The sequence below is a fragment of the Oreochromis niloticus genome, linkage group LG8 (assembly GCF_001858045.2).
Source record: "Oreochromis niloticus isolate F11D_XX linkage group LG8, O_niloticus_UMD_NMBU, whole genome shotgun sequence".
Lineage (NCBI taxonomy): Eukaryota > Metazoa > Chordata > Actinopteri > Cichliformes > Cichlidae > Oreochromis > Oreochromis niloticus.
This window is the reverse complement of record NC_031973.2, coordinates 5150761-5166793: the sequence shown is the minus strand read 5'-3', so window position 1 is coordinate 5166793 and position 16033 is coordinate 5150761. Positions and strand designations below refer to the sequence as shown.

General features: G+C 41.2%; 1 protein-coding gene across 1 annotated transcript in view; it reads left to right on the top strand.

Moving 5' to 3' along the window:
* Positions 1-16033, top strand: part of LOC100699214 (rho GTPase-activating protein 44) — a 102746-nt gene continuing 86713 nt past the window's right edge. The window contains exon 1 of the mRNA XM_025909706.1: positions 1-320. Within this exon, the coding sequence (XP_025765491.1) occupies positions 268-320 (53 nt within the window). The 5' untranslated portion in view covers positions 1-267. The remainder of the gene's footprint in view (positions 321-16033) is intronic.

The window sequence follows — 16033 nt, the reverse complement described above, 5'->3', positions numbered from 1 at the left end:
GCTGAGAGAGAGAGAGGGAGAGAGAAATTGGTCCAGCATCTCCGGAGCGGCGGAGCGGAGCGGATACAGAGACGCGCAGTCCTCATCAGCAAAATGAGGAGGAATTAACGCGCCGACTGTCTCCCGTGTGTTTCCCACCGCGATGCACGCCGTGGATGTTTAAAGCCTCCTCGCCTGCTGTAGACCAGCGCGGACATCTGACTTTATCCCATCAATGAGATATGTGGAGTGGCTCTACCGCTCGGTGGTAACGCAGAAAAACACAAGATGAAGAAGCAGTTCAACCGAATGAGACAGCTCGCCAACCAAACAGTGGGCAGGTAAGCGTGAAGCGGCGCGTTAGATTGGCCACACCGAGCTGCATGCGTCCCGCTTTAATTGGCTCTGGGTCAAGCGGCCAAAGCAGGAATTCGTCGGTTGTGTGTGTGTGTATGTGTGTACAGTATTCAGTCATTCATGCGTCGGGCTTTTGCTGCTCAGCTGGTTTGATTTGCACAAAGCATTAACTGTCAGTGTAGGTCACAGTTGCAGTTTGAACGCGGTGTGATTGAGCTCAGCAGGGAGGAGCGTACCCGCACGCAGACGAGCAGGGAATTGACATGGTACCCAAGAAGCTGGGCTACTGCCCACTGACCAATGAAATCAAAGCAGAGGGCAGCTTCAAGGCATCCTGCTGCTGGAGGGGAGTCAACATACAGCCTCTATGAAGATGCTCAAGGCGTCTTTTAATCAAATTAGTGTGGCATAGCGGGTGATCTGTGGGATGTTAACTGTTGAAATATGTTTTTTTTTAATGTTTGACGAGGCATTCAAAGATCTATCTTAAGACCCTGCTTTAACCGGGTACAAGTCCCTGCCTGCGTAGTAATCTATTATATAAAAGTGCAGGAAGTTTTGGGGTGGGGTTTGCAGTGATGTTAGTCGTTTGAGTATTTTATCCCAACATTTTACAGTTATTTTTTTAAAACTGCAGCTGTGTCTATTGAGCTTCAAAATATCATGAAAGCTAGAAGTTCTAGGATAGATGGGCTGAGTAGGAAGAATTCGAGATGGGAATTCCCAGTGAGTCATTCAGACTACACAATATTGTCACAATGGCAACCAGTGCTGCCTCACAAAATCTCACCAAGTTGCTCTACCTACCCACACAGCCCTTTTGCCCCAGTGGTGCGATGGCTGGACCAACAGATGATTTGATCTGTTCTAATTTTTTAGGCATTTCTGAATGCACAGGACAGTCTCTTGTGGTCAAACCACAGTTTCCTCACATGTTTGTTTCTTGTAGTTTATCTCTGGTGCCTGGATTGGTCTTTATTGGTCAGTCAAGGCAAGAATTCACCTTACAATTTCTTCAGTCTTGCATTGTGTTGTTTTGTCTTGCAGTATCCTGAAATAGAGTTCATCATCTAACTGTGTTTGCATGAGTTAAGAAAGATTTGGCATCTTGAAAAGTTCCTGAATACAATAATATAATGGTTTCAAAACAATAGTTGATAAAACAAAAACAGGTCATTTAGCTTACCATAAAGATTGGAAACAGAACCTGTGGGATTGTAGTCACTGTCACCCTAATCATAGTTGATTTAACTGTTTTACATATTTGGTCTAATGAAACATATGGATGCTAAAAAAAAAAAAAAAAAAAAGAGGACCAAATATTGAGCCCTGAGGAACTCCAATACTAATACAACTCGGTAACTAAGTTAATACATGATTGTAGAACCTTTTGTGTATGTTCCTTTACAAGTGTCTGTAACAGATGTGTAAAATAGTGTATTTTCACTAACTGTATTGGATTTCTTTGGCTAATTATTGCTTTTAAATTGCATATTTCAGTTAAGAACGTGAGAAATCATTAGAAATTGGGAAATTTTCTTGCTGTTTCGTCTTTGATTAATATCTCAAACAACATTTGAGTCTTTCTGAGTTCAAGTGTTTGCTCCATTTCTATTTTTTTGTCCTTGTTGAGGTGGGGCAGGGTGGCCTTTTTGTGCAAAAGCTTATAACATGTAACTCCACCTTTTTCACCTCCAATTCATGGTGAAATCCCAGGGTAGGTCCCTATTGTCTAAATTACTTTTCAGTGTTTGGTGTCAAGCTTCAGGAAGAGCTTTTTTTTAAATCCTGGAAGTGCCTCACCATTCAAACACAGTGGAAGAATGCAGAAGTCATTAATCCTTAGTAAATCCTGACTGCACAAATTTGCATCAGATAGTATGCAAATGTGAAAATACTTAGGATTAATGTGTTTAGATTTATGTGATTTATTTGTTATCAGTGCATCTGTTTTCTTCCTGCCAGGCCTGATGCTGCAGATAACTCTGGCATTTGTTAATCTCTCAGTCAAGATTGAGGCATGGTGAAAGTCTATAGCTCATTTTAGCTTTCATTGTTTGAAAACACGCTCAATATGCTTCCTCAATCAAGTGTAAAGCGCTGTTTGATCCACGTAGGAGGAAACGGGTGTTGTAGCCTCTTTAAGCCTTCAGGCCAAGCCTAGAGAGGAAGGAATCATATTTAAATTCCGGTTAAGAAAGGTGTAGCTAAAGCATTTCTCTAAATAGGTGTTGTGAAGACTTTGTCTTTCCTTCTGTTTTCCCACCACACCCATAGCTGAACTGAAAATAAATGTCATATGTCAATACTGCACCCTTGGCAGTTTGTCTTGTGTTCTGACGTGTTGTTTAACCCATTAAAATTATTACATAACCTTACAACAGAAACACTGTCGTATATGCAAACAGGACCTGTCTAATAAGGACGCAGGGTGATTTGTAGCCTGTCGTTAACTGCAGCTCCACCAGGTTTATTATAAAGCATTATGGTGTACACTGCTGAGGTGATGTAAGTACTGTAAAACCTGTTTGTTTTGCTTGGCTGACAGCACCAACCGACAGTGCTGGCACGCAGACAAGGTTTTGTGGCATGCAAAACTTTTACAGTAGATTAGTACTTCAGATTATACAGTAATACATTTGTCTCATCATCCTAAATTTCTTCTATAGCAGTACAGAGTACCAAAATATACAGTCCCCCATCAGATGAGTTTTCCTCCACAGAAAACAGATCTGAATATTACGGGGTTTCTTGAAAAGACCGTCTAAAACCAAGTCCAAAATTAACCAAAAACCAAAGCCAAAACAGGTCCAAACCAGCCACCAATGATGTCCGAGATTAACCTCAAAAACAAATTTAAAGCCAAAGTTCAAAATCAGTCTTAAACCCAGGTCCTCTTATCCACTCAAAAACCAGTAGAGCTTGAAAGTTGTCTAAAACCAGAATCCTCAGCTTAGCATCATGCAGTGAGTCTGAGGTTCCCTAAAGTGACAGAAGACACCAGAGATCTGAAACCTGCCCAAAACCACCTGATCATAAATGATTTCATGAAGAAAAACGTAAATCCCTATAAACTTGCAAAAAGTTTCCCTAGGTGTTGGGACCAAGTGCTACGTGCCTTGAAAAACTGCACTAAGCTGCAGCTGGTTTAAGGCAAATTGTTATGAGCATCCTCAATTTACTTTTAGAGGCTAAAACTTTTTTATGCAGCATCTTACTCGGCTACACACAGAGTGCAGGCAGAGGCGCTGATACAAATCAATGAAAAAGGTATTACTGCAGCTAATGCCAAGCAAAGTGAGCTTGGTAGAGGTATCGGAAATCCCCGGAGGACATTTTCCCATTACAAAAAAAATTACGGGAATTATGCCCTACTTGGGCCTGAAGGGACAAAAGCTTTAATGCACTTCACCAAATAAAACCAAACAATTATTGGTAAGTATACAGACACAAAAAGGCCTGTGTGGTAGGTTAGATGCTTGTTTATTTCCCCTTCTTTGTCTTCTGTAGAGCCCAGTGATGCAGAACATTCTGGTAATGAGTTCTAACCTGTATCATAAGAAGCAGAACAGCAGGGGCAATTAGTCATATTTAGAGGGTAGAGACTCAACACGCTGCCCGACGGCTGGCCACACAGGTAATTGCTGAGATCTTCTCCTTGACCTTGGCAGCCTGCATCACCCAGTTTGTGTTGACGGCTGCAGACATCAGCTGCTGCTGACCTCAGTGACCATAAACTACACAGACAATTTGTCCGCTTCATAATTATCATTTCACAATTAGTGTTTCTAAAAGCCCCTAAACGTGCACTAATGTTGACAAGTCATATTTTACATTCTTCAGCTGTGAAATTGCAGCTTTTTTCAAGCACATGCTGCTCGAGGGTCTAAATAACATCTTGTTAGCATTCATAACCACGTATGAGCTTCCAAAACTACCTAAGAGAAAGTAAAAAGACAGTTAGGAAGGGAAAGTATGACCAATACTGCTTTCCAGATCCTTTAATATTCAGTTTAACCCCATTTGAAACAATTCAGTATTCAACAATCAATATACAACAGCAGTTAATCTGATTTTAGAAGTTCTGGGGACTACCTGGGGGTGAGTACAAACTGCAGAGGTAATACATAATTCAAAGCTTTGTTTTCTGTTTGCATTTGCATTGCTGATAATACTGCGTTCCAACGAAGCTGGAAGTGATGTCACTCCCAAGTTAAGTCCACTCCAGTAGTAAAGTTGGATTTTTATTTTGCTCCTTAGTAAGGTAGAGCCACCGATGCACCACCAGAAGTACAGAGCAGTGCTTGTATTTTTGCAGCACGTTCATGGATCGAGCCTGGTCAGTGTGCTGCATACGGCTTATTTAGTTTCTCAGTTTTATCTGCCACCACCTGGGATTGTTAGGTCGGGGTTGTTTGGGCAGCTTCAACTTTGGAAATTCCGATCCCTGACTTCAAATGGAACGCAGGATAAGAACTCTGAAGCGCTATCATAGCCAGCGAGAGGTTGGTAATTCATTTCATTGGTTTGGTTTATCAGTTTGTTTGTTTGTTTTTTTGTCTGTTGATGAGGATTACGCTGGTCAGTTCTGGGGCCTGTTCTTCGTACCTCGCTAAGCAAGTTAGCCGGATTTGAATGTTGACGATTTCGCGTGATCTTGGATCGTTCGGTTCTCCGAAGCTCATCTGGGGCTTGCTGTCATAGCAACAGATCCGTAAGCGTAAGCCTGCTCGGGAGCAGGTTTACTTTATGTAAACAGGATTAGATCGCGGCCTCTCAGGTATGTCCGCTGCAGTTATATGAAAGCAAGAGCGATATTTCGCCACTGTTTTACCATAAATAAATATTATCAATGTAACTAAAGATAATGTATTTGATTCTTTTATTGATTTCATACAGATACATACAGGTCATTTCCGAAAAAAAGGGAAATGTACTATTAATCATTCTATTACATGTAGTAGATCATGTCAGATGTAATTCATATTTTAGAGTAGTAATAGTAAATTACTACGTGCAATCAAGATGACAGACCACGGCTAAAAAAGCGAAGGTGGATTTGGGAAGTCTGTCGCAGCCATGTCCTGTCCGTTTGTACGCGAGCAAGGAAGGTGCAAGATTGATAAGGAGAGTTTACAGAATTTAGCGTATATTGCGGGATAGACGGGATCCTTTAGCTCGGCGCGACGGTGTGCTCATAGAGAGATATCGATTCTCCCGTGAGGTTATTATTTACTTTCTCTCTCTCTCTCTCTCTCTCCAAATATATATATATATATATATATATATATATATATATATATATATATATATATACTTACTGTACTGTATATACTTACTCCCGACTTACTGTGCATGCTTCAGTCACCCCTTGCATGGGAACAGGTAAAAGTGATGGAGTGTTATTCAAACTACACACATAAAAACCCACAATGTCAATAAATGTCACAGTACAAAAAGGGGTGTGACGAGGGGGTGCAGGACCACCACCTGTCTTTATTTGCTCTGCCCTTTTCTTGGTTGCTGTTATAAACAAACAGATTATTCCAGGGTCTCTTGTCATAGACTAAAAGCAATATAAGTGATAAATATTACCATTCTGTAGAATATTCTTATATTTCACTTTTACTTTTTCCCATGTTCTAGTGGGTCCTGTTGTGGCTCTAATGTGAAAGAGGATATGATGTAATATAATATAATGTGGAATGAAATAATATCACATGATATAATGTAATATCATGGATCACTTACGAGTTTAATTTGTCAGCAACTTTCTGCCAGCCCTCTCTCCTTGCTTTTGCAGCCTTTGCAGTGTTCCCCTGCGTTTTAATTAAACTCTGAAACTCCTGATATCCCTCAATCAAGAGTTCTTGGTCTGCTGCCGTGAGATACTGCGCGCGCTCCTTCGACATCTTCGCCGACCAATCACAGGGTTGCCGATCAATGTTTCTACTATCGATGCGTAGCCCCTTTTAAGCCACCCAGTGATCTCAGATTACTTCAGCCAGCTATACTAATCGTCAACAACAGGTGCGTTCGGACAACCGGATTAGCGAGCTCACGGTTAGCGCGATGATTTGATCTTGGATGTGTCATTTGATCTTGGATGTAGTAAGCGAGGTACGAAGAACATCCCCCTGGTCTGGTGTTGTGGTGCCAGTTTAGTTTACTGAGTAGATCAACAGTCATATATCAAATAAGGTTAATGCAGCGACCTGGGTCAGAGTCTTCACTGAGGTCATTTATTATGTTGCTCCTGCTTGTTTTTTGTTTAGCTTTCCTGTTTATTCTCCACTGCTCTATCACAATAAATGCTAAAAATCAAATATTACACTGAAATGAAGAAGAAATTGGGAGACATTTTCTTGACATGAAAATATCACAGACTGACTTCATGGTGTGGAGGGACTTTTCAGCCTTAGTGGAGAGATGCAGTCAGCGCTATAATTCTCTCTTCGTTGTGAATGTTTAGCAAGTTGAGGAGAATAGCTAGCAAAGATTTTAGCATTGTGTTGTGTATTTACTCTGCTGCATAGAGGCTCAATAACGTAGCGTAAAGAGCTCTTGCTTAATCTTACACTAATATTTTTTGAAGGTGGTTTTTTGCTTGTGCTGCGTCAAGTGTGTTTGAACAATCACAGTTCACCCGCGTCAAACCAAGAGGCTATTATGACATACTCAATACCAGGAGCTGCAAAACACCCTGAATACAGATTTGTGAGAAATACAACAGGCTCCAGTTCCTGCAGTGCAGACACAACAAATGACAGATAAGCTACCTCCAATTAGAAAAGATGTTTGCTACTGAGTAAGTGAAACTGCTATTTTGAGGCTACAAGCTTTTCTTGGTGTCATGAGCAGGGCTGTTGGCCCAAATCTGACCCATGTTTGTGGTTTCTTTGGGGCAAATTTGACCTTAACTTTTTCCCGAGAAAGCCATCAGTAACCCAGATTAAACTCCAGTGTGTCTGCTTTGGGTTTACTCAGGCAATAGGGAGTAGAGAGCTGTTTTCTCCCCCTGCTGGCCATCAGACAAAATGCAGGTTTAAGGCTCTTCCACAATGACTTCACTGCTTCCATCTTTTATGCACTGTCTATAATCCTAAGCTCAGTTTTTCCTGCCTCATGTAAACAGAAGTGAAAGTACCTTGTTGTCTCTCTGTTAACATTTTACTGGAAATCTGATCCCAGACTTTGTTTACACATAGCACACTCATTTGTGTTTGTACTCAGTCTGGATATGAATGCATATTTTACCCCGTAAAGCATTTGAATGTAATTTTTCATCCTTTACTGTTCAGTAAGGAGCAACATAAGCAACCAAGAGAAAGATTAAGCTCATACCATGTATTATTTATTAGTATTAATTCACTTCTAACGTGTTTATTTGCCAATTTTGTGTCTGCAGACTTACTTCACAATACAGGGAGTGCAGAATTATTAGGCAAGTTGTATTTTTGAGGAATAATTTTATTATTGAACAACAACCATGTTCTCAATGAACCCAAAAAACTCATTAATATCAAAGCTGAATGTTTTTGGAAGTAGTTTTTAGTTTTAGCTATTTTAGGGGGATATCTGTGTGTGCAGGTGACTATTACTGTGCATAATTATTAGGCAACTTAACAAAAAACAAATATATACCCATTTCAATTATTTATTTTTACCAGTGAAACCAATATAACATCTCCACATTCACAAATATACATTTCTGACATTCAAAAACAAAACAAAAACAAATCAGCGACCAATATAGCCACCTTTCTTTGCAAGCTCACTCAAAAGCCTGCCATCCATGGATTCTGTCAGTGTTTTGATCTGTTCACCATCAACATTGCGTGCAGCAGCAACCACAGCCTCCCAGACACTGTTCAGAGAGGTGTACTGTTTTCCCTCCTTGTAAATCTCACATTTGATGATGGACCACAGGTTCTCAATGGGGTTCAGATCAGGTGAACAAGGAGGCCATGTCATTAGTTTTTCTTCTTTTATACCCTTTCTTGCCAGCCACGCTGTGGAGTACTTGGACGCGTGTGATGGAGCATTGTCCTGCATGAAAATCATGTTTTTCTTGAAGGATGCAGACTTCTTCCTGTACCACTGCTTGAAGAAGGTGTCTTCCAGAAACTGGCAGTAGGACTGGGAGTTGAGCTTGACTCCATCCTCAACCCGAAAAGGCTCCACAAGCTCATCTTTGATGATACCAGCCCAAACCAGTACTCCACCTCCACCTTGCTGGCGTCTGAGTCGGACTGGAGCTCTCTGCCCTTTACCAATCCAGCCACGGGCCCATCCATCTGGCCCATCAAGACTCACTCTCATTTCATCAGTCCATAAAACCTTAGAAAAATCAGTCTTGAGATATTTCTTGGCCCAGTCTTGACGTTTCAGCTTGTGTGTCTTGTTCAGTGGTGGTCGTCTTTCAGCCTTTCTTATCTTGGCCATGTCTCTGAGTATTGCACACCTTGTGCTTTTGGGCACTCCAGTGATGTTGCAGCTCTGAAATATGGCCAAACTGGTGGCAAGTGGCATCTTGGCAGCTGCACGCTTGACTTTTCTCAGTTCATGGGCAGTTATTTTGCGCCTTGGTTTTTCCACACGCTTCTTGCGACCCTGTTGACTATTTTGAATGAAACGCTTGATTGTTCGATGATCACGCTTCAGAAGCTTTGCAATTTTAAGACTGCTGCATCCCTCTGCAAGATATCTCACTATTTTTGACTTTTCTGAGCCTGTCAAGTCCTTCTTTTGACCCATTTTACCAAAGGAAAGGAAGTTGCCTAATAATTATGCACACCTGATATAGGGTGTTGATGTCATTAGACCACACCCCTTCTCATTACAGAGATGCACATCACCTAATATGCTTAATTGGTAGTAGGCTTTTGAGCCTATACAGCTTGGAGTAAGACAACATGCATGAAGAGGATGATGTGGACAAAATACTCATTTGCCTAATAATTCTGCACTCCCTGTACAGTGAGCCTCTCACAAACTTGGCTAATGTTTCGTATGTATTATTCATATATCTTTGCATTTTATTTAAGTATGTATCTGCTTTGTAGTGCAATTTAAGCTTATGTATGGAATATGTAGTTTATCTTTTTCCTTTCTGCTCGTCTTTGGCATTAGAGCAGCATTTGCAGCTTCCAAAAAAACGCAGGAAACAGGCACACGGGCATCCTCGAACTAATGAAGCATCTCCCTCCAGGATGACATTGCTGCATTGCTCCAGTTAAGGATATAGGTCAAGAGAGGTTCAGACACAGTTAAAATCATCTCTAAAACAGTCAGTCTGCACCATTAATCCTGCGTAATGCTGCGTAAACTGTGTGCCTGAATGAAAATGTGTGACTCTCTGTGAGCACAGCGAGGTTATGGCAGGAAGGCGACGGGCTTAATCCTCTTTTGGCGCCGTCACTTCTTCTGCAGAGTATTTTTAACTCATCTAGTCATTCACATTTTTGTGTCGGTGATAAATGAATCCGACTGGTTATTTGCCTTGTGGGGTTTGCGGACAGAAAAAAATCACTGTTAAAAACATTTGTCCCTCTGGTATTCAGAAAAAGAAATATATTCAGTTGAGGTGTTGCAGAGGAAGCTGAAGAATGTCACGGCGAGATAAGACTTAAAACCGCAAAAAATCTATTAAAGACGTGTGGAAAAATGGATTCGTAATCTTCATCGACAGGCAGGGAAATTGTATCTTTTGGTCACTGTGTAATGTTCAGCCTTCAGGTCACCAAACCTCAGAAACTGCTGTTTGTATTTGCTCCATTTTATTTATTTTTTAGTCCCCAAACCATCACCTCCTGTCAGCCCAGGTAAATTATATGCTTCTTTCACAGCACAAAAATATAAAACCCAAATAAAAAACAGGCATGCCCTTAACAGCTTTATTATTTTGGTTATTCATTTCATGCATTGTTATTTTCCCTGTCATATTCTGAGCTGCAGGACACAATAGTGAGTTTGTGATTGATGGGTGAACCTGTGTGACCAGTGATTCTTGTTGTTCTCTGTGGACTGCATGCACGCTGTTGATGTCTGTGCTTTGTTGTTCTCCCTTTGATGAAACCTGAGAAAGTACCCGGCCACGCTTGTTAGGTTTTATTCGACGGCGGGAGGGAGGATGGCGCGATGTGCCGCCCCGTGGTGATGCTGACGGGCTCGCAGACCTCTGCTGCTGCCCGTGACACGGTTTGATCTGTCGGTGCAAGAAGCTGAACAGCCTGACGCTGAGATTCATCAAAGAAGCGAGTCATTTTCTTCTCCCTTCATCTATGTGCTGTCCTCTGATACTCCCGTCTGTTTTAGATCTCTGCACTGTCATCACTGTGAAAGTAAATCTTTTATATTAACGATTGCAGACAAGGCCATAATCATAATATTTATGAGGTTGTAACACAGGTTCAGGTGTAATGTTACTAAAGGTACAGAGCAATTCAAAAACAGGTTATTTCTAAGGAACAAAGACGCCTGCAAATCAAAAAATACTACTTAGAAAGCCAAAAAAAAAAAAAAAATCTTCTTCCCAAAAAACCCAACGTTTTTGGGTTATTATCTCTAAATTTCTATTTAACATCGTAAAGTCTGAACCATAATTGAAATCATCGCCAGGTCAACTTTTTGAGATCTCTAACCTGAAATTTTCACCTGTTGATGGTAAAAAACATTCTTCCCAGGTGGGAGAAACAAGCTTCCATACTTCAAAAACTGACCAAACCAAATCAGAGCAATCGATATAGGAGTGGATCAAACCATTATAAACTGAGTGAGGGGACGTTACAATAATATAGAACAGAATATAAAATAGAAAGACACCCTGTTCCCTCCTCATGCTGTTACATCAGGTGGTTTGAGTCACTTGTTAGTGCCTCAGCATCTTTGTGAAAATCTGAAACGTTTGAAATTTATCGAGGTTTTAAAACAATCTGACAGCCGTCTCCACAGTGACACCTACTGGCCACTCTTGCAGTCATCATATCTTGTGAATGCTATTACACAGACAAGTATTGCACAAGCAAAACAAACCTTAATGTTGTTGTGTTTTGGCACTATATAAACAAAACGTATTTTAACTGATCTGGTTTTAACGTGCGTGTTTCACTTGCTAAACTTCAGTTAGCCATGGTCATGTGACCTGGGTGTTTTCTCCACAGGGACACCTACTGGCCACTTTTGTTGTTGTCACACCTTGAGAAAGCTAAACAGTGACGCAGACAACAGTACAACTGCAAACGAGGCTGCTTATTATACCAAGCTATCAATAATTATGATCAACACATGAGGAGAGTCTGTTAAAGACAGCACGCTGTGACTGTAATGAAGTGTGCTTCAGCAAATACTGCTATCACCCTGTGGTGTTAACACACACGAGGCTGTTTCATAGTTTCATGAAATAAATGTGTGTAAATGAGGTGGGAATGAATGCAGCTATTATTAGCTTCTAGAAAATGAAGATCAGAAGATAATCATGTGACAATGTCTCGATTTTTCTTTGAAAATATTCGTTTTTCTGCATTTTTCGGCTCACTCAGCATCTTGGTTTTTTTTTTTTTTTTTTGCACATGACATTTTCAGCATTGGAAAAATCCATTCATGTATACCTGCACGGTTGTTGCAGGTAGATGCAGGTATAAGATATAAATATGTAGTAGTAATATCATTTGTCTATTTGGACTTCCACGTGTCTGTAAGCGGCTGCAGGATTCCTCATGGCTGCTAAATCCAGCCGTGCACACTTCCGTGTTTTATTGGCCACTTTCTAAAATGTGTTTTACAGTTTGTGTTTTGTTGTTTGTGCAAATAGAGCGTTCCTATCTTGCATGTGTATGTTGGGTTCGTACAAATGTCTCCATAGAGCTGAACATAAATTATGCTAATGCCTCCCTCCCATCCCACTCGCATGCCAAACCATCCAGTTGAAAGTTAATGAGCCCATTTGTCAAACACGGAGCTGTATCATCCTCTGGATTTGATAATTGATCGCCCTTTATTTTGTACAGAATTACGTTTTCAGGCAGCTTTGCGCAGTGTGTACAGTGGAAATATGCTGACCTGATAGCAAAATTAAATAATTGAGGTTAGCGCTGATGGTAGCTACGAGCTGAAAGCGTAAAGAGGAGCTGACATGGATGGCGTTATGTTTACAGCGTGAAGTGCTGCATCTCTCCAGGCTCCTCTGAGGTGTTGGCACTCAGAGAGGTTTGTCATCAGCATCATTAGAGGCATTTCTGTCTATCAGTGCACACTCATGTGTGGGCTCATTTGTAAGAGCATGTGTGTGTGCGCATATACGTAAAAATCTGTGTGTGTGTGTGTGTGTGTGTGTGTGTGTGGGCTCATGTACCTGTCCAAGTCTTCCTCACTGATCATGATGAAAGTCTGTTAATGAGGGGTTCCTGCAAACAGTTGGAAACTGACCCGTTCTGCTAGCTTCACAGTGCTTACGAGTTTATGAGACACAGTAGCAGCTGTGACACTGCAGAGGGAACAGGACACAGTTAAAGGAGCAGTTTGGGAAATGCACAGATTTTCTTTTGTTTTGGGAGTGAGGTGAGACTCTTACAGCTGGGCTTGTCAGCACCTTTAACCTAAAAACCTGTATTGTTTTGACACAGAGCAAGCCTTAAAGGTTGAGCACTGTTGAAAGAAATCGGGGTGAAAGCAGATTTGGTGAAGGACTGATGACGAAGTGACGAGGAAACATTCACATTACCTTAAAGAAAAATCAGAAAAGCCATATTTCCAAATTAATCTACATTTATTTTTTCCAGTTTTCTGAAAATTCACTTAAAAATTGTTCTACATTTGGATGAAAACCAAGTTAAGGAAAATTGGTTATCTAATATATTTTTTTAAACTCAGGGGCTCAGGGAGCGTGTTTGAGTGGTTCTGTTATCTTACTGTGATGTTACCATATACCAGCTTTATATAAAAATGGATGTAGCCACCTTGAAATTGCCTGCTAATTTAAAGAGTTTGGCATTTGGGCCATCTGAATTTTGTGAAACCAAACACGACCTTTTTCAGACAAGAGGGTAGAGCTAGGTAGCTATCAGCTACCGCTTTTGCTGCCTATCTAGGTTAGTAAGGTGATAGTGCTGGAGACTGTATTCTTTAAACTCAGGTGAGCCAGGCTAGCTGTTTTCTCATGGTTCTTTTATCTGTTCTGTTTAACTGTGCTAACATGATGACTCCAGCTCTGTTCTTGGTGAAACTATTTGAGACAGTCCATCCTTTATATACAGTCTATGTACCAAAGTCCTTGCTGTCACTACCTAACGAGCGAGGGGGTGGTTCTGACTTGTGAAACCGAGGACTGCATCCTCATTGGCTAAAAAACGTACGAACAGCGTATGAACTAAATCTACAAAAGGAACCCATGCACGTTCAAAATGACCTGAAACTATCAATCGAGCCCTTCAAATGATTACAAAAGTGTTTGCTGATGATGTCACAGAGCGGGGGAGCTGAGGGGCGTTGACTTCTCTACAGCTGGATGTGTTTTTCCAATCAGAGGAGTCGCCCCCTGCTGGCCAATGAAAAGTAATTTCATTTACATTCAAACCTGGAAGCTACATCTGTCTTCTAAGTTAGTGTGCTTTATTTCTTCACATGAAATGCAAATATGCTTCAAACTGAAACATTACTATTTCAGGATTATTTTATTATTTAACTTTTAGAAAAATTTGCTTTGACTTCAACACAACTAAACCTTTATTAATAAAGAGGTGGTTAATGTCAGGATACAGAAGCATTCCCAGCCCTCCTGGTTTTCCTTACCGGTCTCCCTTGACTGTATTTTTTCCTCTGCTTGCCTCTCGTGCTCATTTCCATGCCTGCCCTGTCTCTTTCTGTCTTCACCATCTTGTTAGTTTGACATCCTTTGCAGCCCCTCAGTCCTCTAGCCTAAACTTTACTTTGTGAAAGCGCAGCACCTTCTGAAATGTTGCTTTGACAGTTCTGCCCTGAAGGTAATTAGCATAGAGAGAGAGAAGATGATATGGTGGGACTGTTGACAAAAATAGCCTCGTCTGACACGACGGCTGATTAGATATTCTCCTCCAGCTCACAGACCTGGATCGTGTATCAGTTTTAATTACTTGCGATTCTGAAAAAAGTGAAGATTTTAGGTTCAAATATGAGTTAAAAAAAAAAAAGAACCACAGACACGTTCTCTGGTCCTGTCTGTCAATGGTCCTCTGAGACGCCAGGTACTTGGGTGAATTTGACGGAGTTACTTGGGGAGATGTCATTGCCAGTGGAGCGTTATTGAAATCACTGGAGTGTGTTGATGGAGACGCTGCTCTGGGTTGTTGCTGAGCCACCGAGGAACCGACAAACAGATGCCCAACCTCCTCAGCTCTGCTCCTTCTGCTGCTGAACACAAGCTGGCATTTAGAAAATTGTTTTTCTTATTTACAAAGTTTGGAAATCAATCAGCATGCTGCTTAGATGCCAGCTTATTTATTCGAATAGCTTAGCAGGGAGGAGGTTTTACATCTTTTTTACCTTCAGGGAGGTTTGACTGAGAACAGTTGCTGTTTTCATTTGGATATTTATTAGATATCTGAGAGGTGACAGATAGGAGAAGACTGCAGATGACACTGCTGCTGTGGTGTTTTCTTTATCATAGCAGGCCCGTTCTCATTCCCAGGATGTCGGATACTGCTGTTATGTCACATCTGTCGGAGCCTCACAGAAATGCACAAGCTGTCCTTCAGCAGTAGAGTGTAGCGAGGGCGTAAGGACACACAGGGTGAGGCATGATGACGTGTCTTGGCTCTTTGCTGTGTTGCTGTTTAGGTTTCTTTTGACCCTCGATATGTTCATACATCTCTTTGCATTTAATTATTAGTCATTATTAATCCCTCAACCGGTCACAGCACCTCCCTGAGGAGGGTTCTACCTGTTAAAAGGGAGTTTTTCCTTCCCACTGTTGCCAAGTGCTTGCTCATAGGAGGAGGTCTGATTGTTGGGCTGTTCTCTGTATTATTGTAGGATCTTTACTTTTCAAAATAAAGCGTCTTGAGGTGACTGTTGTTGTGATTTGGTGCAGTATAAATAAAACTGAATTTAAGTTGAGGCATTAAAATTGAATGAGGATCCTGATTTCTGTTTAAACTGCTTTACAACAATAACCTTGCGTGTAAAAATGAAAGTTGATGATAGGAAATGCGCTAAAATACAGTGTCAGAAAGGTCCTCACGAGGCACCTGTGTGGAGGGCTTGAGAAGAATCTCTAACTGGACTTTGGGAACAGATTCTTTGATGTGATGCTTTAAATGTGTCATTTTTCAACATGCAGGGTTACTGTTGGCATCTCCACAGTGGGTCGTTTTGAGTGACTGCGGCTCAGAAGGTAGAGCAGGTCATCTACTAATTGAAAGGTTGGTGGTTTGATCCCTGGCTGCTCCTCAAATCTGCCCGCCAAAGATACTGAACCCTAAAATTACTCATCGGAGTGTGAGCACACATTTAGACTTAGAAAAAAGTGCTTGTATGAATGTGTGTGAAAGGGTGAATGACACATGTATAAAGCGTTTTGAGTGCTCAAGTAGAAAAGCGCCATATACCCCTAACGGGACGCCAACTGCAGTGCCTTAGTTGACTGCTTATTCGACATCTAACATGTTGCCATTACGCTCGCCGTTTTTCACCCTGGCAAACAGTTTTGGACAACAAAAGTGAC